Source organism: Bombus flavifrons, chromosome 7 (assembly GCF_040668555.2).
Source record: "Bombus flavifrons isolate JBK064 chromosome 7, iyBomFlav1_principal, whole genome shotgun sequence".
Classification (NCBI taxonomy): domain Eukaryota; kingdom Metazoa; phylum Arthropoda; class Insecta; order Hymenoptera; family Apidae; genus Bombus; species Bombus flavifrons.
In genome coordinates this window covers 16,744,888-16,769,453 of record NC_138448.1, presented here as the reverse complement: position 1 = coordinate 16,769,453, position 24,566 = coordinate 16,744,888, and the positions used below count along the sequence as shown (strand labels likewise).

The 24,566-nt window shown below is 40.0% G+C and overlaps 1 protein-coding gene and 2 long non-coding RNA genes across 7 annotated transcripts in view; 1 reads left to right on the top strand and 2 right to left on the bottom strand.

The window, feature by feature from the left end:
• LOC138182163 (uncharacterized) overlaps positions 1-4,941 on the bottom strand; it is a 37,332-nt gene extending 32,391 nt beyond the window's left edge. Inside the window, exon 1 of the long non-coding RNA XR_011173734.1 lies at positions 4,852-4,941. This is a non-coding gene — a long non-coding RNA (uncharacterized LOC138182163). The remainder of the gene's footprint in view (positions 1-4,851) is intronic.
• LOC138182159 (GTPase-activating Rap/Ran-GAP domain-like protein 3) lies at positions 1,297-24,243 on the top strand. Of its 4 annotated transcripts, none has more exons than XM_069117779.1 (17): positions 1,297-1,822; positions 14,537-14,603; positions 15,004-15,087; positions 15,768-15,849; positions 16,131-16,249; positions 17,055-17,119; positions 17,212-17,278; positions 17,439-17,541; positions 17,894-17,992; positions 18,209-18,421; positions 19,214-19,485; positions 20,281-20,566; positions 20,782-21,224; positions 22,444-22,780; positions 23,233-23,319; positions 23,398-23,667; positions 23,972-24,243. In XM_069117779.1, exons 1-17 carry the CDS (start codon positions 1,614-1,616, stop codon positions 24,217-24,219), a joined length of 3,051 nt encoding a protein of 1,016 aa, XP_068973880.1. In that variant the 5' UTR covers positions 1,297-1,613; the 3' UTR covers positions 24,220-24,243. The 4 variants fall into 4 exon arrangements, with proteins under 4 accessions (XP_068973880.1, XP_068973879.1, XP_068973878.1 ...); XM_069117778.1 differs by lacking the exon at positions 1,297-1,822 and adding an exon at positions 12,916-13,356 and having other exon boundaries at positions 20,320-20,566; XM_069117777.1 differs by lacking the exon at positions 1,297-1,822 and adding an exon at positions 12,916-13,356.
• On the bottom strand, positions 4,988-8,055 carry LOC138181839 (uncharacterized). 2 transcript variants are annotated; one of them, XR_011173617.1, is made up of 4 exons: positions 7,971-8,055; positions 7,217-7,358; positions 5,385-6,905; positions 4,988-5,029 (listed from the first exon to the last, which is right to left on the bottom strand). It is a non-coding gene; the product is annotated as an uncharacterized LOC138181839 (long non-coding RNA). The 2 variants fall into 2 exon arrangements; XR_011173618.1 differs by lacking the exon at positions 7,971-8,055 and adding an exon at positions 7,427-7,542.
• Positions 24,244-24,566: the final 323 nt, after the last annotated feature.

Sequence of the window (24,566 nt, the reverse complement as noted above, 5' to 3'; positions counted from 1 at the left end):
TATTTTTAGAAAGTTCTCGAACAAAGAAGATCGGAGAAACCAAGATATCAGATAATATTTATCAAAGTTGGATATTGAATTACAGATTGCAAAGTTATCTTATGACCAAGATCGACTCTCGCTTCTGCAAAGAGAAAATATACGCAAGGATATTACGTTATTATTATTACTAATATTAGTATGTGAAAAATCGCTTCGGAAGTACGAATGTACGAAATCGAGGATGAAATTATCCGAGATTCGATGATGTTTCTACGAAGGATAAAGATATTCCGTGGTCATAGATTCGCTTTTACGAAGAATTCGGGCAAGAAAATTGATAATTGATCGTTTGAAATAACAAATCTCAAGACGTGGAAGAGTGATTCGACGGGGGGGTTTCTGGGGGAACAGAAATTTACACTCGAATAAGTGTCGATTTACAATCGAATACGAACGATCGATGAATCACTGGAGACGCGATAGCGATCAGTAAGTAGCTCTAAAATTCTGTAAAAAAAAATTCAAGAAAGAAGAAACGAATCGATCCGAGTCGAGTTTGAGAACGCAGAGCGATTTCGATGTAAAATTTCGTGGCAAAGTAAATTAACGATATAGAAGAAACGTTCGTTTCTTAATGGTACCTTGATAGTACCTTAATAGATATCTTAATGGTATGATATAAATGAGGAGAAAAGACCTACGAAATGCTCTGAATACACGTTGTTCTTCGAAGAATATTAGTTTATAACGTAGGACAGGATAATCGAAGAATGTTGTGAAAAACCACTCTTGTTCGGTTCCACTGACCTGATATTTCCACCATCGTCTATAAATTGCAGTGCAAAGAACTGTACTTAAAGCAAGTTGTATGTTCGAGTAAAAGACCGATGGAAGCGAATCTTTGGAAAGTAGGAAGACGCGTTAAAAGATCGTGTTTGAATGGCAGGCAATTGGACGTAAAATTTCAAGAGGAATTCGACAGTTAGCCAGCTTCAGCATGGAAGCTTCTTTTGCCGATACTTTGCGATACTTTTGAAGCTACTTCTTGCTGTGTCGGAACGCGCTGCTTTTCAAGTTCCCGATTAATTGTATTATTTAAAATTCACTGTAAACCCGTCTTCGAAACCGTTTATCCGAAAATCAACGTACATGGATGAACAATTGGTGAAATGGTTTTAAAAATGTCTATCCGTTTTCTGGAATAAACCGGTTGAACGTAATTTAAAGAAACGGACATTTCTATAAGATTTCTATAAGATTTCGATCGTATCGATCGGTGGACGAATGATTATCTTTAAGTGGACGAAAAGAACGTTAGTTGCGATACTTTAAGAAAGAAGGAGCGATGATCCTGAAACGATATAAAACAATTACGTTGTGCATGTTATTTTTTTGAAACGAACGCGATACTTTGAGCAATTTCCTCCAAAAACTTCTCTCCGGATAATAATAATCGCCGGGTAAGTGACGTTATCTTGGAAATAATATTCTCCCGATACGTATGTACCTTGTTAGAGACGAACATCGAAATTTCTTTGATCGATGCTTTTTACGAAAAAGTCGTTGAGAGATTGAATGCTGGAAAGAATGCGAGAGAGTTGCTGGTTAAGAAGGAAATCTTCGTATTAGCGATGAGTTCTTTAAAGAGATCGACAAACCAATCGACGAGGGAGGGTGCAACAGGCAGGAGACACGCGCTCACCGGAAGTAGCGCCAAGAGTATGAGAAACGTTCTCCACGCGACCACCGCCGCGCCTGGTTCACCGCTTCGACACAGATCCAAATACGAATTGAGGAGCATCAGTTTGGAGGGCACCAAGGTTTTACCATGGACTGCACGGTGAGTGGAAATATTATATTTTTCGTTTGTTTGTACGTTTAAGTTGACGCCGGTGCTAGAATTTTACGTTCACAGTGAAACCCTATTGCGCAAGAATTTAACGATATTATCAAATCCTAGCTTATAGATTCGCCTGTTGCAATTTGTCCAAAGCTTGTATCGAGTTGTAAAATAGGAATTTTCTTTCGAAGAATTCCCTCTTTACGTCTAATCCGTGTCTTCCAGTCAATCCATATACGAGACAACTATACGTCGAATCGTACTCTATCTTTACGTTATAATCTATATCGTACAAACAGCGTATACGTATATGTAAGTAACGTATGTAAGCTCGTAAAGAGCAATAAGAGAAAATACAGAACCATATACCATATACCATATACGAAGCAGAAATTTTTGCGATACAGGCAAAGGAGTGAGTTACCTGGTAATATAAACAGAATATATAACCAAATACGAGAAAATTTGCAAATTGCAAGCGTATTATTCGATCGATTGACTATATCATACGGGCTATCTCGCTAGGACTTGCCTCTTTCTCTAGTATTGTCGTCCAACTTTCTTCGTAACCTTCCTCGCCTGGCATCTCCTTTGCACTTTCCAGCCAACCTTTGCCCTCCTCGTCGTCCCTCTTACGCTCACTCGGGCTTTTCGAATCGACTTTTCGAAAAATGTACTCTTCTTTTTCCTATCGCTAGTCCTATTAAGCGGACGATATTTCGCAGCACGATATTACGACATTCATCGACCGTTGACACAATACATATCTCTGTACGCAGCAAAACAGAGTAACGTCATCGCAATTCTCCATCGATACAACGTCCCTTCGATCACGATAAAAACACGCTCTCGCCGTTACCGCGTACACGATATCGACTCGTAGGTCGAATCGAATCTTAAAACCGCCAATCCCAAATAAAAGCCAGCTTTATGCTTTTTTATTTCAACATGAAATCGAGTGTTTCTGCTGACCTACCTACCGTCTATATGTATATCGATCTCTTAGTGGTCCGATAAACCGGGTGTCGTTCAGTTTGCGATCGAACGAGCGTGCACTAACAATAAGGCTTCGTTGGTCGTCGCCGTTAGCCACCGCGATGACGACGTATCGGATTTTGTCGCTCGCCTCTTTATAATTAACTCTTTTGCTATCGGGCCGACCGAGGTGTCCCGACCGGCACGGCGGTACTCTTTTATACCGCGTAGATCAATTTCGATCACGCTCGACCAAGTGGAAGTCGACCGCATCGACCGCGCGCGCGCGCGCGTGCGATAGAGAGAGAGAGAGAGAGAGAGAGAGAGGGTGACAAGGGGGAGAAAGAAGAAGAGGGATATTAAAGTTGTTAAAGCGGTTGTTAAAAGAGACAGGAGGGAGACAAGAAGAGAACGACAATGCGCATCGATAGATACCTGTGTGTATCGAGAAAAGCCCGAGCTCGAAGACACGTACATCCCCGTTGAAAAGAAACGAAGCTTATCGCAAGAAAATTGCAGCACCGTTCTATATTAACTTTGCATTTGGAAATTTAAATATTTATTTGATGTGTGCAACACCTAAAAAATTACAGTAAATCACAGCAAATTACAGTAGGACCTCGAAAAACAAATTCTTCTTTTAACTAATTTTTCTACTTCTATTAGTTTCTATACTATACCCTATACTGTGTACGCGTGGTTGATATGGATAGATATATATATATATACTACCAAATACTAAAAGTACTTATTATTAGTTACACTTTAAAATTATGGCTAAATCATATTTCACTAACGTAATATACCATAGATGCATCGATCGGAACCTATTCAGTTGCCTAACCTAGTCAGGGTCGCAGCCAATTAGCTCATATTACTTGCCGTATAATGAATAATTACACCAGTTATACAGTTCATTGCTTTGTTGTATAGCGATACGATTAGTAATTATACTTATCAAGTAATACTGATTGTCGGGGTCTCACCGCGAGGGAGGTGCTGCGTCCACCCTCCTTTCACGCAAAAAAATCTAAAATTTATTCATCTTCCAGTAAATACTATATTTGTCTTTTTGCCGTTCGAGTAGCACCTGGGCGCGTAAACGAGGTCCTGACGATGGACACGGAAAGGGTTAAACATGAAAATCCTGATCTAAAAAGATGATTAAAAAGATGAAACGGACTGACTTTCTTTGATTTTATGTTTTATTACTTCGTTTCATATTGTAATAACTTTACTTTATTAATTTCATAAATCACAACAACATTTTAATATTGCAAAATTAAAAAAGAAAAAAGAGGTTAATTGAAAAAAGGCTAAGACTCGATGAAATGGAATAATCGACTCTGAATGTATTATCAAGATAGAAATAATCTCGGTCGATCTCTTCGTCAAAGCACTTTTTCGAAAATGCGGAGGCAACGTTCAAAATTATGCCGCCAAGTTTTTTCTTGCACGTAAAACTTCGCACATTCTTGTACGAATAAAAATGAATTTTTATTGATATTTTGAACTCTATCTGAAATCAAATAAACGAACGTGACTTAATACTGTCACGAAAAGAGAAAATCAAATTGAAGATTATTTATTGTATTGTATTGTATATCGTATGTTGCATGTATCGTCAACATCGTTCAGCTACGATTGCATCTCCCGAAACAACGAAATCGGAGGGTATCCGATTTCTCCACTACAAGATGCTCAAACAAGATCGCTTCGATATGTCCTATTTATACTGAAATTCATCGCTTAAGATCAAATATATTTATGCGACACGGGTATATTCGTGTCGATATTTGCCTATTTATACCGAATATTAATATACATATTTATAAGTACCACGCATACATTCTCAAACTAGACCTATCCTGAACTAATAAATAAAGATTTGAAAAAAATGTTACTACTCACGGGTTTAAAAAGTATCCGCGGTCATTATGCTGGCAAAAAATTCTACGTAATACAACCCCACGTAGTCACCCATGCCGATTCGCATCTTTCCATCACTGCGACACGATTGAGTGACCAAAGGAACAGAAATGCATGCGACTCACCGTTAGAAGCAGAGGAACAGAAGCGTTACGCCATCGAATCGCCGCGCTATCCCAGCGAATGTCATCAGAAAGACTAACGTCAGACAGGAACCGTTGAAAGTCCAATGGTGGGAATAGAGGTTGTAAAAAAACTGTTGCAGAACGAAACACGATGAACGATTGCTGATTATTTGGAAAGCTGGGGACAATGAAAAATGCAAGTTTATTAAATTTGTAACTTTGGTAATAATAAAGATTGAAATGCTAATAAACTTGGATAAGTGCAAAAACTGAAACTCCGATATGAAAGTTTAAAATCTAGAATAACTTCTGAAATATGTTAGTTATTTGTTTTACAATTCGATATTAAGACTTTAACTAACACTCTTTTTATTTTGATAGAAGAATAACCTGAGAAGATTCTAACCTTCCAAATTTTTAATCAAATTGTATTCCTTAATTAATAGTGTTGAAAGCAAAATATACAAAATACACAAAATATGCAAAATATACAGAATAGACATAATTAAAGTACGATATGTAAAGATACTTACGTTCTTGGCTTCCGAGCCACTGTTACAACATTCCCAAAGAAGACGGAAAAGTTGAAGCTGTGATATGTCTACAACAAAACAGAAGATATCGTTAATATCGTTAATACATAATGTTACGTCCGGTGACTCTGTACGCAAACCAGGGCAAACCAATCCGCGGGCAAGATGGCAGCCAGATGTCTACACATCGTTACTGCGTACCCTCAATAGTCTTCAGGACCCACCATAAATCTTGGCATTTTCATAGTTCTTTTATTTCAAGTGTTCCTTAAATTTATTGTCTACTACGGAAAGATACGGGGAAGTGGGTTTTTCTCACGTTCGGTGTCTCTCGCTAGCAACTTTCTCTCGGCGGCGGTTAGAACATTTCCTTGCCCACCAACCTTTTTCTCATCCAATCAGAAGCAATGACTATTGCCCTCACTTTCCTAGTCAAAACTGTCACCAACAAATCCGATGGTCCCGTGCGCTAGACACACCCATCGCTAGCTTTCCTCCGCCATAGCATCGTCACCGAACTTCACTGATTTTCCATCTCTAAAACAGTCAGCATCTCTTGACTGGGTTTCCACCCTTAGATCAGTCACCTACTGAACTTATCTATACGCACCAGCCTAACTATCTTCTCTACAAAGTTGTTGGAATAAAGTGCGAATTGTAAACCGTTATCTCGGTGTGATACTTCATTTAACCATCTCTATTATCCTAACCGAAATAGGGAATCGATCACTTCATTTGCGAGAATCATACCACGAATGTTCGTTATTAGAACACGAAACATAGTTGACACACAACAGTCGCGTGTTATAAATATTCGAAAATATTTCCAAGAATTCAAAAGTTCGCAACTAAAAGAATGCTTAAAGAATGCTAGAGAAACGCGCGCGAAGATTTGCTTTGAAGTAAGTATTTGAGTCTATTTGCGCGCCACCTCTATGAAAAAGATATAAGTTACAAAGTTGCAATATATGAGGGAATCTATAGCAAATTCAAATAATATAGAAAATAATTTGAATTCGATATACCAATACCTAGTGTGTTACAATACCCATCGAAATAGTTAAAGCTATTATTATTAAGATTTCTATGTTTCGAACTGTCTACACGAAGCTATCGTTAAATTATCAAGAATTCTACACTACGAATTACATTGAAACAATAAAATAATTTGTTACAAGTTCGTTCGAAATAAGAGAATGATTTCATATATTTGAATGAAAAAAAGTGATTTGTTTAATCGTATTTACTTTCATCTTAGTATTCCAAATAATTACGAAATGATCTATTATGAAATATGTATTTTAAAGTAATATTTTAAAGTAAACATAAATTGTATACCAAATGTTACCCATGCTCGAATAAAAGGGCAATAGAACCGTTCATACACAGCTGTCTTAGTTAAAATAAATTAAACATTAACAGATTTCCATGAAAATTCATCAGACTGATCGTTGATCGTCGTTGCGTCCATATATTAATATTCCTGTTACTTCTATATTATCCCTGCCATCGATCGATAACCTGCACAAAAACTAACTAGAAGTGTATAAAATAATTACGTGAAAACACGATCAAACTCAAATTTTGTTACGAAAGTTTACGATAGAAGCTACCGGTAACAGTATCATTTTGTAAATAGATGATTGAAGAGAGATACAAACGAAACATTTCAGAAAACCACCTAATTTCGTTATCTGAATGTTCGACAAATCGTTAAATAAACGTGGATTAATTAAACGATATTAATAACGAGATACAAAAGATAGTAAAAAATATAGTAATGACAGTAATGAAGAAGTGACGCCACTAATAGGTTAGAATGGGTTACAAACCTGACGCAACGTGATCCATGTTATCGATAGAAAAGAAGACGGCTGAATGGACTCCTCGCACCTTAGTTTCGCTGAGCAGCTTCCAAAGTGGCGTGGTGGGAGGGGTGACGGTGATACAAGCAGATACGGAAAGTCAAACGATCTACACAAAAGAAGAAAAGGGCGTATACATCTTACATTATAAACATTCATCTTCCACGCAGCCCTTACACGAATCTTTCCAAATTTCAAACAAAGGATACATCGCGCAATATCTATATCTCACACGATGATTACATCGATCTTTATAAACATCGTACGACAATTCGTAGCCCCACTGGTTTGCATTCGGCATCAAAGACACATTTGTCTAACCTGGAACGAGAGAAAGAAAACGAAGCTACTGACACTGTATGTCCCCCTAAAAGTAGGGAGAAGCCAAAGAGAAACTGCAATCAATCGGAAAATCAAATAAAAATCGTGGCACGAACGAACGAGTTCGCGATCTTTCGAAAGAATCAATGGATCCACGCGACGCGTGTTTCGGCCGAAAAAGAGAATAGAATTTTAATTTTCCTTGCAAGATGGATAAGTATCATTGTACAGAATGGACTCACAATTCACTTAACCTAACATTATCTATCTTACGAACAATTAAGCGTCCCACGGCGTATGTATTGAAATTTATCAATTAGAATATGTACAGCATGTGGTTCCAAATAATTATACATGAACATTGAACTTTTCATCGAAGAAACGAAACCATGAGACTTACCAATCGTAGCACGCATCAATGGATGATGAAAACTGGTTGCCTTTGATCTAAATTGCACTTGCTCCCTTGATTCCATGAATACATTCCATGAATAAATTGTTACGAACGAATAGAGTAATTATTATAAATTATTAGTTTAACTGTAGGTAAGGAATTAATTAGGAGAGATAAATGATTTTCGATATCTTACAATTGGTATAAAAGAAACTAGAATGCTTTTGGAAAAATATCTTAACCGCAAAGAGAATTGTTTTACCAAATGGCCGTCATTGAACGCTTGGATCGATTGATTAGGACGGAGTATTTAACGCCACCCTTCGGTGCAAACAATAACTGTGTACGCCGAAGGTAAAGAATATAAACTAAACCACCGAGCTTACTCAATGAATAAACTAAACTATTGTTCGTCATTCATCTAAAATAGTAGATAATAATAATATACATAGTATCTGATTATTAATATATATATATACGTATTGTTATTGACAACGAAAATGTTTAACAAAATAGCAACTTGCAAATCAAGCATGCATACATATATCTAATATTTTTATATTCCAGATTAAACGAATTATACCCTGAAGCGCAATCTTATTTCGATCTTATCTCCAATTATTCTCCGATATTAATTGGTTAATTAATACATAGAACTATATTCGCAAAAATAACACCATAATGCCTGTTACTGCAGTAACAAGTACTAATTAACTAGAGTAAGGGAAAAAATGAAAGAAACAGCCAGAAGAAAATATAAACTGCGATATACTCTTAATAAAAACGATTCAGCTGTATATCGTTTGAAAACTAAAATGTATGTAAAATATTTAAAGTTCAAATTGATACTAAAATCCGTATTATTCGTTATCATAATTCGTTTGAAGCAGTCGACTAAAGTGGAAAATTGTTGGAAAATAATTTATTTGATCTTATAACTTAAAGTTAGTTTGTTTCTATGTTATTTTTAAAATAAACATAATAAAACAGTTAAAATGTTGGTTTTAAGCTCGTTCGGCTTATTGGGCTTATTAATGATAAAATAAGCAATATCGAATATTTACATTGTATATTTTGCCGAATATAATTAAAAAGACGTAATCTAGATAGAAAATTATTTCATCTAATAATTTGTATACTTTGGATAATTTCGATATTTTTACATATTATATACGTTCTATGTATCGCTTCGCTTTTAGATCTGTCGTAAGTGCAGAAGAATCTCGCGCTAAAATGCCTTAAGAATTATACTATGCGATTGACAAAGTAAATAGATGTTTTTAAAAATGTTATTTCCACGGTAATCGCGATTGGCGATTCATTCGTGTATGTATTTCAGTGATTTGGCAGAAATTCTTTCTCCAACTAAACATACAAAACAACAGACTGCACGTTTAAAATGACTTTTCTGTAGTTGTATCGTACTCGATTCTATAATTTGAAAATATTTCATTCGAAAGGATCGTAAAGAGGTTTTAGGAACGGACTCACCGCCACAATTCCAAACTTGCACGATCGAAATCTTTAAAATGGAAAATGGAAAATGGAAAATCCGTAAAGAACGTACTGCAGTATTTCTGCATATTTTTAGATAATATAAGGCATCTACCAATTGCAAAGTATTTTGCTCGGAAAAATACAATATAACTAGTAATACGATATAACTATATAATACAGTTTAATAATATAAGTATATAATACAATTTTACAGCGCACAGTACGATATACATAATATTCTTGTTATAGTATAGTAGTAGTATAGTATAGTATAGTATAGTATAGTATAGTATAGTAGTAGCGGTATAATTTTTAAGCAACTTTTTATTATCCAATCTATATGTAACGCTGGAAAAATGTCCAAAGCGCAGAATTCGAGGAGGATAAGGAGGTTTGGCCGATGTAAAGCGCGAGGGAGAGAGCGCGTTGCGGTGCGGCGTCGCCGCGTCGTCGCGCCGTCACGTAGGTCGGTTGGTAGGGTAGAAAGAGACAGGCGTATGCATAGAGAGAGCACGCACATACAGGTCGCGAACAGGAAAGGAACGAAGCGAGCGCGGTAAGACAGAAAGCGTACGAGATAGATCTCGGTAGAGAGGGGCGGAGGGCGTCAGAGGAGGGTCGCGAAAGAGAGCCAATGAGCTCGACGACGCGGCGCCAGTCGTCGAGTCGCCGTGTTAGTAAGAGTACTTGCTCTGTGATCGTGACTCGCTGCATCCTCGTTCGGAAAGGGTCGTGTCCTGCCTCTGTCAGTCGGGGTTGGAGACCCGTGGCAAATTCTTCGATTTTTCATCCATCCGATACTCGATCGATTCGTCACAATTTATCGATATCGTGCTTACCGACGCTGTAACGTCACTGCTACCGTGTGTTATCGTTTCACTCGCGTTTTCTATCACGCCTTTTCGTTTTTCTTTTTCCCATCGATACGATACGTAAGCTGAATCGACGGCGGCGGCCGAGATCCAGGTCGTCCGGACACGAACTCGACGACAGTGGCTATGTGCAGCTATTACGCTCGAACGAACCGTTGATCGTCGATGATCGACTGTGAGAATCATCGATAATGAAACTGTTTGGTGTCTATGTGACGGGTATGAGGCTGTAAGAAAGGACGACGGTTATGAGAATCGGTAGCACGCGTCTCGGTTTTCTATTGGAAGATAATCCGAGATCGATTCGTTTTAGAGTCGTTCGACGATCAAATATAATGGTGACGGTGGTCGTAATGGGACGAAAAGGGCATCGTAAAATAGGTAATGAAAACGATTGCCCGAAGATCTTGGCACTTTTCGGAGTGTGAACGAGACTACATAGAACGTTACGAAATTCGTAAATGAAAGATTTCAATTTTTGTGTATTTAACCAACGAGTATATGCCCGTTTGATACTTTGAAGTTTTTTTTTTACGAGAAAGGGGAGAAAAAACGAAGGGATCGACGCTTTGCTGAAATTAATAACGAAAAGTGAAAATTATTCCATGTTGCACCGTTTCAAGTTCGATATCGTGTACAAGTAATATCGTTCCTTAAAACGTTCTTTGCGGAAAACTAAACGCGCGTACGTCTCTATCGACGATAACGATCGATAAATAAAATTAATCGAATTGAAAATGAAATTTTTTACAGTCCTAGCAAAAAATTATATTGACCGATTCAGCATCAAATATCTTTTAGACTGTGAGAAAAAGATCTTTCTTGTCAATTATCGATAATAGAAGTACATTTTTTTCTATCTCTCTTACTTTTCTATATCGAATAACCGCACGCATTTTTTTTTTTTTTTTTTTTTTGAGGAGGAGGAGGAGGAGGAGGAGGAGGAGGAGGGCGCTTACAATCCAGGCGCGATAACCGAGCTTCGACGTGCCAAAGCTGAGTGAGAGGGAGAGAGAGAGGAAGAGAAATCTGGTTATTAAAATCAACCTATCGACTGCCGCTTCGTTCAACGTGAAAGATCTGGTTAAGCAAAAATTGAGAGGAAAGCAAAGGCAAAGGGACTCGGTCAGTGTCGTCGGTATTCTTTTCCATTATGTAGCCACGATCTTCAAAAGGGTTAGAGACCTGCGAAACAGGGAAACTCGGTCAATGATATGGATGTCCGCGCGCGTCCGACAGCCAGCATCTTTAAAAAAAGGTGGTTTATCGATGGTAATAAATCACGCAACTTGGCACCAATGTTATCAACCCCGAAGCTTTCAACTTAAGCATAACTAGCGATGGTATCGAGTTCGTTATATACTTAGAGATCTCTGTTTAAGGCTGTAGTTTAGACTGTTATCCGAATTTCTTGTTACATTAATCGTTACTTTGCTACTTTTGTTCGAAATTCTCGCATCTTTCGCCCTCGAGTGATTTTCGAGCTACGTATATGCAAAGTTCAGCATCTACGTATAAATCGGAATGAAATGTAAAACTCGCTAAAGCTCACTTTCACAGCGTTCGAATTGCATGCATATACCATATACATGCTTCGTTTTTTGGAAAATAAATTTCTCGCTGTCGTATGAAAATATATACGACTAAACGAGTAAAGATACGAAACTTCATATATTCGAGCGCAATTAAATGGTAATAATAGTAAATGCTGTAATAAATAGAATTCGTAGTCGCTGCAACAGTTGGTGGCTACAGTTACGATGGCCAAGCATTGGAATTCGTTGTAGCTTTTAATAAGAATGAACCGAGAAATTATTATAATTATGCGAACGGAATACTGGCCGTGGTAAGGTGTCGACAGAGTTTCAAGTCCGTTGGAACAGAATTCTGATTCTCTTTCTGGAAATATGGATTCGAGGCGAGAATTCGAATCTGGTTATCGGTCGACGTTCTCTTTCTTTCTTTCTAATTAAATAATGAAATTTCGCAAACGATCCTCGAATCGGATCGATTCGACATCTCCGAACAATGTATTCGCTTATCCCTTTGCCCTCTGCTCCATATTTTGTACACTCTTGCCAAAAGTGTTTACATTCTACGACATCGATACGAAGATGATATCTTGACTCGCTGGTCGCGTGCATTTTTCGAACGGTTTCTTATTTGAAGCTACTTATGCCTGGAAAATTTGAACGAGCAAACATCGAACGCTTCATTTTTGGTATAAAAGTTGGGGAATGATTTTAGTAAACGGGACGAAGTAAAGAAGAAACTATTTAGAATTCGATTTTAGGGCAAGTTAGAGGCGAAACGAACAAACGTTGTTTTTCCTTTGCGTAAATCGGTCGTTAAGTTGGCGCGTGACTACAGTCAAGTAACAGGAAAGGCGGTATTGTTCGTCGTTGAACGTAGTAATCGTTTATAACGTATCTAACACAGCGATCGATTTGAATTGTCGTTGCTGTGACTTTGGTAGGAAATCTCCAAAGTATAATAAGAGGGAAATTTTTTACCGGATCGGATTAAAGGTGAAAATTTCTAGTAGTCGGTGTTTCGGCTGTTTCGAGCAATTACGAGATAGTCGAAACGGATCCGAAGCGGAAACCGTGCGTGGGTAAAGATGGCGGGAAAACTATTTAAAGGGGGAGATTAAAGAGGAAAGAGAAGAGAAGAGAGAACGGAAAGATGTTGTGCTTGGACATAAAGCTGGTGTCTCGTTTGCGAGGAGTCTCGTTGACGAGTGGCTCGTCGACGAACGTGTCGGCAGTCTCGTTGTCGGTGAGCTCGACCTCGTCGACGACCGTCGGCATAGAGAAGAAGAGTCTTTCGAGCAAGCGAAGCAAAGGGGGAAGGGAGAGTTGCGCTGGAAATGGGAATTCGGTGACGGAAAGCGACAGCGACGAAGAGACGTTGCCTGCTGCTTCTCGGACGATCCAGAGGAACAGGTCGAGATCGGTTTGCGTGCCTGCCTTGTCGTCCGCTGCTCGTTGCACGCATCTTCACCGACGATCCAGCCATCATGCGTACGTTTCTTTAAACATAATCTATTATCGTTGGGTCGGAAAACGGCCGAGCGATATGTGAGTTTGCGATACGATATAGCAGGTATAACGCGTGTCGTATAGTAACGCGCGCTATTTTATATATTAACGCGGGGCGAAAATCTCGTTGCGGATAAATTCTCGTTGGAAACTTCCTTCGCTGCTCTGCTAACCGTTTATCATCGCTTACGATTCTACGCTCCGTGTGCGCATCGCTTGAGACGAATGATTGAATCGAATGAGACGGCGACGCGTATCGCTCGTATCGCTATACGAGTACGAACGTAATTCGCGCTGTGTCGAAGGTCATTGCTAGAATCGAGGTGTATGTATATATATACCTTATCGTACGCTATGGCTAAGATCGTACAGAGAGTTTCGTCGAAAACACCTAAAATACCCGCGAGAAGATACGAGGAGAAAAGGCAAAAGGCTGAAAAATTGTCCACTCCGGATACTATAGTTTATCCTTTGAATTTTCCACGGACCTTGCCTTACGCGTGTTAGCCGATCGAAACGCGTAGAATTCCTCCACTTGACGCAACAGCTAGCTCTAATGATTCTAGCTGCTTGGCGTTGAGAAAGAAAAGAAAAGACCAAGTTTATCCAATTTCTCGCCCACTTTTGTCCTCGGATCTCTCCGAGTTACGTGTTTCCATATTTTTAATCGTTTGTTCTTTTAGAAATACGTCAACGACGATCGTATCGACGCGTAATAGAGCAGCGTGTTTAGCAGCGTTTACGGGCTGGTCGTAGTTCGCTACCGGTTCGACGATCGCCAACCGACGTTATACGCTTTGGTAATCGACGAACCTTGCTATGGAAATTCACTCGCCACTCTGAATTCGACTGAAAACAAGAGAAACGAGAAACTATTATTCGATGGTTCGGATATCGTGGAAAGTTTTAACGAGCAGCGGCAAATCGTACAGCGGAATTATTTGGATAACTCGGGTGAAAAATAATTGCGACCGAGTGTCTGCCCCTAAAGAAAGGATTTCATCGGGAAACGTGTTGGTGTTTCTTAGGGGCGTCGTTAACCCAGATTTTTCGCTGGGAAAGAAGCAATAAACATGGGCAGGAAGCTGGGCGAAAGAGACCGCAACCGTTTCTTCGTTTCGTCGTGGCCGGGTAGAACTTTAAACGCGTATGATATTTTCAGATGCAGCACGGATGCCATTTCGAGGCGGGGTGTCCTCTCCAGGCGATATTACGGCAGCGTGGAAATGGTGAGTTTGGAGAGCAGCGTGATGGTCGTTTTTGTATGGAGAATCGATTTAATATAGATGTACGGGCCGAGAAAAAGAAAGACCGTAGTGGGAAAATCGACAATCGTCTAATTATTGGTATTCGCTACCCGTGCATATTTGGCTTTGGCAAATTTTGCCAAAACGATCGTGCCGATAACGTCTGGTTACGTTATAACGTATAATAGGCGAGACACGGTACGTTTCTAAAATAGTTTTTCGTGCACGCGTTCCCAAAGGAACGATACGGAAAGGAAAGAAACGATAGCGCTGAGAAAGGGGACGGTCTATCTGTTTCTCGTCTTCTTTTCCTTTTTCCGTGTGTCGTCGGAGGAGATTCGCACGGTCGCTAACGTTAGTCTCTCGATATGGTGCGTTTCAGCTGCCACAAATGGAGCAAGACGGGTCCGACAATGGAAGAAGATTTCGAGTGGAGAACGGTGATTCCCCGGGCGAGAAAGAAGAAGTAAGAAATCAGTAATTATACGAATCCGTTTGCTTTTAACTCGTTCTCTCAACCTTGATAAAATTCCTTCTTCTTTGTTACGGCGGTATGTTAGTTTCAACGACGTACAAAATCACTCGTTGACACGTTGGAAATATTGGGAAGAACGAGCAAACTCGTAAATATCCAGAAACCAGATATGCCACGCTTGTATAATTTTCATTTTTTATCTACGTACGTATCCATCTACGTACCGTGAACGACTGATCGTCGTGGTGCTTTTCAACGAACCATATACAATTTATCGTTAACGAATTGAGATAAGATCGGTGGCAGTACCAGTTTCGCGGATAATTCGATAAAACGATGCTGGAATGCGTTTACTTTGGGTATTGGTCGCTGTAACCGATTATGTAAAAGGATGTAACTGACTATATGTAAATGGTTTCTAAAAGATACTTATTTATTAGCGATCCTAATTCGTTCGATGCAATTTTTTAAAAGAATCGTTCTGCCTGTTTTATACAGCGAGGCGGTATTTCGTTCGCCTGTACAGTTAGATAATTGACCAGTAAGATAGAAATTAGGCATGAAATACGCAATATTCCTCCTTTCCGCTCTCCACTTGCGCCGCTTCTTTCCCCTCGTTTAACAGAAAATTTGATTACGTCCGTGGCGAAACTGATTTTGCACGTGTGCAGATGTTCGGATCACCGAGTACGCCGATATTGGAGAATCCTGAGTACCAAACGCGCTGGTACTTCAAATACTTTCTCGGAAAGCGTGAGTAAAGAACACGTTGTTATGTTTAAGGATTTTATACGAGTCTTTTAGAGTATCTCTTTATATATATCTTTTAGTATATCTTTTAGATATATATGTACAGGATAAGAGAGAGGAACGTTTTTCAAGCGATATCCTATTCTTTTATTTTGGATTTAGCTCGATCCGTTCTCCTCCGACAGTCCGTATAATTTCTTACTTACTTACTTACTTACTTACTTACTTACTTACTTACACGTATATCGAAAATATTTGTCATTCGATGAAAAATTCGTTTACAGTGCATCAAAATTACGTTGCTGCGGACCAAGAAAGGAATCCCTTGTTTCTATCGGTCGTGACGAGCGAAGTCAGCGATCAAAGCGTGCCGCATTACAGAGTTATTTTATGGAGAAAAACTGTGAGTATTCGACTGTATCTCTATGACAACTACCGCAACTTGTCGGATACTTTTCTATTCGAAATAAACGATGATTTGATTGAAACGAATGAAAAAGTAACACGTAAACGTAAATATCGGTGATAAGGTGATAAAAGTAAACATTCAAAAGTAACATCGTACTTCGACGAACGATAGGTTTTTCGTGTACCGGGTTTCGTGTACATGGGTTCCACGGGACGGAAACAACGGAAACAACGGAAACAAGAATATCTGTCACGATACTCGAAGCTGATCGCGTTTAGCTGGTCGTTTTAAAGATTATTCGATAGACGAGTAATGATGAAGGAATTGCGGAATAAATGGACGGATCCCGTTGCGAAATGTTGGACAGAAATCGAAAGTAATAAAAAGATAGGCGTCGGTACGCTTGCTATGAATGAATTTCGCTTGCACGCTATACGCGTGTATAGTATATACATATAGTATAGCGTATATAGAAGAAGTATCGGCACATAGCCTTATCTGGCAACGAAGGATACCGTTATCTACTTATCGCGTTCTCCGCGTTTCATTTTCATAGAACGAAACGCACGAAAGTCTACCGCGCCAAGTGCTAGAGAATCGAATATTCTTGCAATTAGGTCTGATTAATTAGTAGGTAAACGGTAGAACGAACCGTGTTATTACTAAACAGTGGCGATACTGTGACTTTTTATAGCCACTTTTTCTTCGGATGTTATTACGTATTAAAAGACTATGTAAGAGAAAGGCGAGGCAAAAAAAAGTTTACAGCGATCGATGAATGAAAGAGTAACAAATTTAGGGCGCACAGAAGATATCGCTGCCATACTCTGCCAACAAAACGATGACGATCAGGCAGATCTTGAGGTACGCACTTGCTTACCGCTTATTAATTGCTAATTTTCTTCGATTAAATTGGAATTAAGTGGAGTTGAAACAACTGATTGGTAAAATTTCAGCAATTTCTTTGGTCTTGAGAAACTCGATAAGGCTCCGCGCGAGGTTTTTTCCCCCGAAATTCAAAAGGTAAGTGGCCAATCTGGCGATTAACTTAATAAGAAACAGCTTTTCTGTCTTTATTTGTACAAGTGTGTGTCGGAAAACGGCAGAGAAACTGTAGGAAATCGTAAGAAGAAGACGGTCAAGTTGGACGTACGATGAACTTTTGCAAATTTTTGCATCGCAGGATCTGCTATTGCTGGAAGAGCAAGAGGGTTCCGTCAACTTCAAGTTCGGCGTGATATACGCGAAGAAAGGGCAAACAACCGACGACGAAATGCTATCCAATGGTAAGTGGATGAAAAGTTTCGATTTAAATTTAACCAAGACGAATCGACCAACCCTTGAAACTTGGACGAGTACGCGGAAGAACGGCGGTCGCTTTCGCTTAAAGATCAAACACGTTGGCTGTTTGTCGCTTCTTGCGATACGCGTTCCACGTATTCTAACCGTTTAAACCGTTTCGTTTCAATCGTTCGTTTCAAGCATTTTAACCATCGTACGAAAAAGTAGCTTCTCGCGAGTCTGTAGCACCGTTACCTTGTATCCGTTTCATACCGAGTTTCAAGTTTTAGAAGAATACGATTCCAACGTTGATTCGTAATTCGTCTCGATACGCGATCTGTTCCGCTCGGTTTACAGAGAAGGGTAGTCCAGATTTTGACAAGTTCCTGGAAATTGTGGGCGAGAGGATAGAACTGAAGAATTGGGACAAGTATCGAGGTGGTTTAGACGTAAAAGGTACTGTTCTTATTTCCGTTTCTATGGTTAGTAGGTGGTAGCTGTCGTTTGAAAATATCGTCGACGATAAGGTAAACGCTAGTTTTTCGTGTTCGTTTATCGTCGTTATTATTAGCGCGTAGAGTTTCTTCTTCAAAGTGCGAACGTCTCGTGCGAAGGACTCGTTCTTCGTCATACGTACGTCATACGTATGTGTTTCTGTGTGAACGTTTGCAGGCGACATGACTGGCAACGAAAGTTATTATACGGTGTACGCGGGACACGAAGTGATGTACCATGTGAGTACGATGCTTCCCTATTCGAAGGACAACCCGCAACAATTGGAGAGAAAGCGACACATCGGTAACGATATCGTTAACGTCATTTACACGGATGACTCGAACGCCATAGACACTTTCAACCCAAACTGCATCAAAAGTCAATTTACCCGTAAGTCGATACGCCATTTATCTATATTTTTTCGATCTAGGCTGACATTCAAATATCACTTTTAATCGATCGGTAAGACAAAGAGCAAAGAACAAAGTAAAAGCTAAATATCAATAAATAAATAATAAATAATCTCCATCTCTGTAGCCAAGAGCTGCGACCTTTTTCGGAAGCTGCGATATAATTGAATCGTGTGGAGAAATATTTCGAACGAGAGTGAATGATTGGTTTCGAGGTCGAGGGAAACGTTAGTCGACGTAATTGCCATTTTGACGAACGAGTGCGTAAAATTCGTACCAAGTTGTGTATCTTGATATGTATCTTGTATTGTATGTATCTTGATATTCCGTGTAAAAGAAAGAGCGTGCCTGGTCGCAGCTCCTAAGAATCCCGTAATATAACGACGAGCTGTTGTACGCGTAGTAAGAATCGTAGTAAGAATACGTATACATCGTATCTTACATAACGGTATACCATAGACGATATCACTTGGTTGGGGTGGCGAGAAACCATTTTTACCGTAAATAAGCTGACCCAGCGACCGGCTGCAAAGCTGCAGACCTGTTTTTGTCGGTTCTGCTACAACGGGTGATGCGCGGCACAAATTTGCAGCTGGTGGTCGACGAGTTCGCACCTTTGCGAACAATGTGTTGGCCCATTCTCGCAAATACACGCCACTCTTGCGCAGATAGTTCTTTCTTCCAACGTGTCTTTCGCCATTCTCTTGTATCTTTTCCTAAGGATAAATAAGATGGTTAATTCGATGTTCACGCGATACATTTACGAATACAGACGTGTTTGCCGTGGTATCGGCCGAAGAAAACGGCAAAGGATGGCGCGTGGCCATTTACTGCGACGAAAACGTTCCTCTGTTTGGTCCGAGCCTTCCATGCCCACCTGTGTTCGAGGACCCGTACACGCTGCGGGAATTTCTTCTCGTCAAGTTAATAAACGGCGAGAAAGCTACGTTCAACACGCCAACGTTCGCTCGAAAAAGGGAAAGGACCCTGGACGCTCTTCTCCGGGATATGTATCAAGAACACTCGCAGGAGAGCAAGAGCAACGTAAGTCTAATCGATCGATCATATTTAGATCCTTCTTTGAAAAAGTTGCTCCTACTTGCGACAGTATTATCGGCACGTGTGTGTATTCGTCGTTATCGAGTATCGAACATCTCTGTATTTATACGTGCTTGCGGTATTATTCGTTATTAACGCTTTATTCGTTGTTATCGATAAAATAACACGGTTTTACCGTCATATGGAAGATGTACGAGTACTCGAAAGCCCTATTCGTTATTCGTGTTGAAAATTTGTCAGACGACTTGTAACTAGAAACAACAGTTGGCAATCGCAGTTGAAAGGCATGTAAGAAATACTAGAATACTTTCGATAAAATGCTGGAAGATTCGGTCGAGCTGCTTTTAATTAGTACGCTGCTCTTATAATTGCGATCACGGCTATTTATCACCAGTATTTATTACGAATTGATTCGTCTACACGGATAAAACTACTCGAAATACGATATTTACACGAGCTTTGACACGTTTTCTTGTACGTAGGCGTTATTCCACCAAAGCTATCGCACGATAACAAGTACGTAAAAGATGATACAACGAATGAATTCTGGCTTCGAGCGTCTCTTTTAACAGCGCGTTGCCGTTTTTCGCGTTGCGACATTTCGTCGACAACGATAAAACGATAAAATCATCGTGAAAACGTTAAATTCCCACTTTCCTCCGCTTTTGCACGAATTTCCGAACCGCCCGCGTCGTCTGGCATGCAACGAAAACTGTACGGTATGTATTAACCGTTGGCACACCCTCCCCGTAGAAAGGAAAATCGATGAAATTTTCGCAGAGTATGTTAAACCGACGAGCATTGTCGGATGTCGTGGAGGCTCCAGGTCGACGTCGCGAGGAGACCCGTGCTGTGGAGATGGTGCGCGTCGGACAGGCCCTGAAACTCGAAGCGATCGTCAGAGGTTTGGCGCCAACTTCCTTGGCCACTGCTGGCCCTTTGAAGCCTAGACCGTGGGAGCCGAGGTGTATCTATCCGGATTTCCCGCACGAAGTCGTATGCGGGGACGTTTGGCTGGATAACAAGCTGATCTTGGCTACCGAGAATGGAACTTTTCTGATCGAAGGTGAATCGAGCCTTAACAAAGTCTTGTTTTACCTTGCACGGAATAAAATATATAAAAGAAGAGAGTGGGTCGAGGACAGAGAAAACCGAAGCTAACATTGGATGGGTATGCACGAAAGACGATTGTCTCTGTCTCTGTCTCTCTCTCTCTCTTTCTCTGTTTCTAACTACGAAATTATAAAACGCAAGAACCTTTCAATGCATTTTCTGTTTCAGACAGTTTATCGCACAGACTGATCTTCGACGAGTCCGTGCAAATTAAACAGCTAGACGTGGTCGAGCAACACGGAATATTGTTGTTTCGAACCGGTGACAAAGGCAAAGATAGCAACGTGTACGTTTTTCGTCTAAGAGAATTCGAGAATAGCACGACGAGTAGGTGTGCGGAAATTGCAAACGATCGCGAAGACGATCAAGAGTGCGAAGACAATGGCGACGAGGACGATGCGGACGACGACGGCGACGAAAGCGAAGAAAACGATTGCGACAATTTCACGCGAGCCACTACAAAATTTAAGCCCTTGATTCGTCGTACTCGTGTTCGTGTTCGTCCCTTGGCTGTTAGAGGACGGGCGCATATAAAGGAAAGAAGACTACCTAGAACTCGGGGCTGCCATTTATACACCGTTACTATGCCTGGTGGTTCTCATTTGCGCATGGTATGTACTAGAAAAAGAGAAAAGGAAAAAGGAAAGAGAAAAAAGAATAGACGACAGTCGCTTTTCAAATTGTTCCCAAGAATTGAAATTGTCGAGTGGAAAGTTGATTGTTTCGTAACTTGTATATATATATATTTCGTCTTATTTCGATTTATCGTTTTAACCGAACGTACGCAGTACGTGGCACGTATGTTTATAAAATAGACTGTACGTTGTATAGCGTGGCAATACCTAGACGCTGTTTGGACAATCGATTCGAGACGACGAAAAACCTTGCTGTAGAAGAAGGTCAGTGGCTGCTTATTTTTCGAGTTGCCAACAATTTACGTAAGAATTCTCGAGTAAAAACCGCTGTACAGATGTAACTCGCGTCGATCGGCTGACATAAAGCAATCGTGTTTGTAACGTGTAGACAGACGCGAAAAACGATCGTTGCTTCGCGTTGCTCAAATATTTAAAGAAATTATTTTCGAATTAGCGCTTATACTTGGAATCGATTCTTCTTATGTAATTTTGCTTATTTAAGAGTTGTTTGCACATGGAAGCTACATCTGTTACACTGCTGTGTATATTTATATCCGAATCGTTGATTAAAAGCTCGATAATTTACGATCTTTGTCGAAGCTTTGGCTGTTCGTATAAAGATGAGTTTTTAGACGTAAGAGATGTTTTTTAAGGTAATACGCTTGAAAATCGCTTGGAACACGATTCGAAGCTGAAAATATCTGGATCGTATTGTCAAGTGGCGAAAGTTTACACGTGTTTCGTAGGCGAGTGTTTTCCATTGCTTTTGTCGAAACAGGGTATCATCGACGTAAACGAACGACCGTCTCGACGAGAACTATCGACGTTCTATTTAACTATTCGTAAACGAACTATCGACGAAGCTCGGAATTGTCGTAAAAATACTAAAAGATCGCAGACTCCGATCGAAATATGAAATATATTGTATCCAAGTGTATGTGATTCCAAGTTTTTCGGATCGCGTCGCTAAACACAGTATAGTATAATATAGGTGCGTGTACGATGTATGAATGGCGATGGCATCGAGAACCAGAAAGCATCCTGTTATTGCCGATCTTACCGGTTTTCGCCAATCTACCGGACCAAGTATTTCGAGTAAATTATAAATATAGGAACATAAATATAGGATGGATGACGATAATAGAGAAAATCAGATTATCTTCGTAATTCGGATATCGTTTTTTATTTTATTTAGTGCGTAGCGGTCGGCCGACGTTTGATAGTTTTCCAATGGAAACATAGCGCCGCGTGGACCGCATGGTGTTCCGCTACAGACACAGATACGGTGGAAGGATTTTTGCATTTGAAGGAGTTGAATGCCAGCGAATCTCCGACGTTAGTAACGATAGTAGAAAATACAGATTCGAACAATGAATGGACGCTTTGCTGCGGTGTCCGACATCATTTTGAATTGATCTCAGCTTCTGGAAGCACGAGAATTCTTCACATCGAGGGAACACCGAAACCACACGTGGTGGCTGCTTTGGACCTCTGCGAAGACGAAGAACCCGAATTGTTACTCTGCTACAACAGTACGTATTTATACACACATATATATATATATATATAGTATAGACCTTGGAGCAAACGCATCGCTATACGCTAAACCGATCGAACGTATTAAAGTCGTCAAGTAAAGTAAAAAACGTAAAGGTTCTTTGGCTTGTTACTTTGTAGTATACTCGACGAAAGAGCGACGTACGCGTAATACGAAAGTACAGTTGAAAATGAAACAGCTAAATAAAGGTGAAAAATCTGAATTTAAAGGTAGAAAAAATGTAAAGATAGGTGGTCGTTCAATTTCAACCTACCTACGTATATATCGATCTAGCTAAAAGTCGAATAAGAGGCAAAATGGAAAACCGAAGAATTTAATAAATATAATAAACGGTAGAATTATGGTTAAACGGAGGAAGAATCGGTGGCAGCGATGCAACAACGACGTGGTCCATCGATACTCGCTTACCTGCCTTTCTTACCGCAGATACGTGTCACTTTCAAAAACTCTTGCAAGAGAATACCGTAGCAACGGAATTCGATTTCAACTGGAATTCCGTTCCTGCGGCAATAGGTAACGTATCTTTATATCTTTACGTTTTATCGTTCTTTATTTTTCGATAATCCTTCGTGCCCCGATACAAACTTTCAGCCTGTGCCTTCCCCTACGTGATCGCCTTTACCAACGACACCATGGAGATACGATTGATAATCAATGGAAATTTGGTGCACACGATCGCCATGCCGAACCTCAATCTAATCACTTCGAAGCAAGACATCTTCTTCGCCACAACGGCTCCAGAATTTCTGCCTGGAAAATGCGAAAGAATTCGCCTGGACTCGAAACCCATGGACAAGGAAGAACCGGTTTCCAGTCCGCCTCCTTTCCCCCAATCTTCTACGTCTCGATCCAATCAGCAAAGTACGTGTCCGTCTTCTCCAAACCGTTCGTCATTTTCTACTTATTCGCGCGATCCTAATAGCATAAATGTTTATTTATTTATTTATTTATTTATTTATTTATTTATACCGATATGTTTTAGCAAAAATAAGCTTGCAGCGATAAACACGTTTACGCGGCAACACTGTGCGAACAACTTGCTAAATCGAAAAGTCTAGAAAACCATGACGTTAGGAACGTTAGCTACACTGTATCTGCGTTATAGTAGTTTGATACGAGTAGGAAATCGATATAATCGAGAATAATTGTCTTTTGCTTTCTATAGACAGTCAGGGCGACTGGAAGCCGATAAGAATCTACCAAATACCGTTGCAAACGTTATCGAGAAGTAGCTTGTCAACGTGCTCGCAACGACGCTGTCCCAGTCCTGCCGAGCCAGAAATCATCTCCGCGCCGCCGACCAGCGACAAGAGTTTCCTCAGCGTTGAGCCTCACAGAGCGTTGAGTAGATCGTGTAGCAGCAGTCCAACGCCATCGCCGACCAACGTGCTTCCGCCTCGACTCAGAAAATAGGCTGGATCGCTAGCGATCCTTGCAGATTTGGTTTCACCACGTTCAGCGTCGATAATGCCGCGTTAGTTGGCCTGGCGTCCTTGTTAAGTTAATCCCGTAACGTGCAATTCTTTATATCCATATCTAACCGATGAAAAATGCGCAATTTTCTTTTTAACGCAATTGTTTCTTACCTGTATAACGATAGATGTTTTTCCAATACTCTACGTCTTACGTTCTTGCTACGTTTCGGGTTAGGTAACTTACGTTTAATACGATAAAGCGTAAAACGCAAGATAGGAAAAGCAAATACGAAAATGTGATTTCTATTAGTACAAAAAGTTGCATGGTTGATCGAGCCTGCCTGT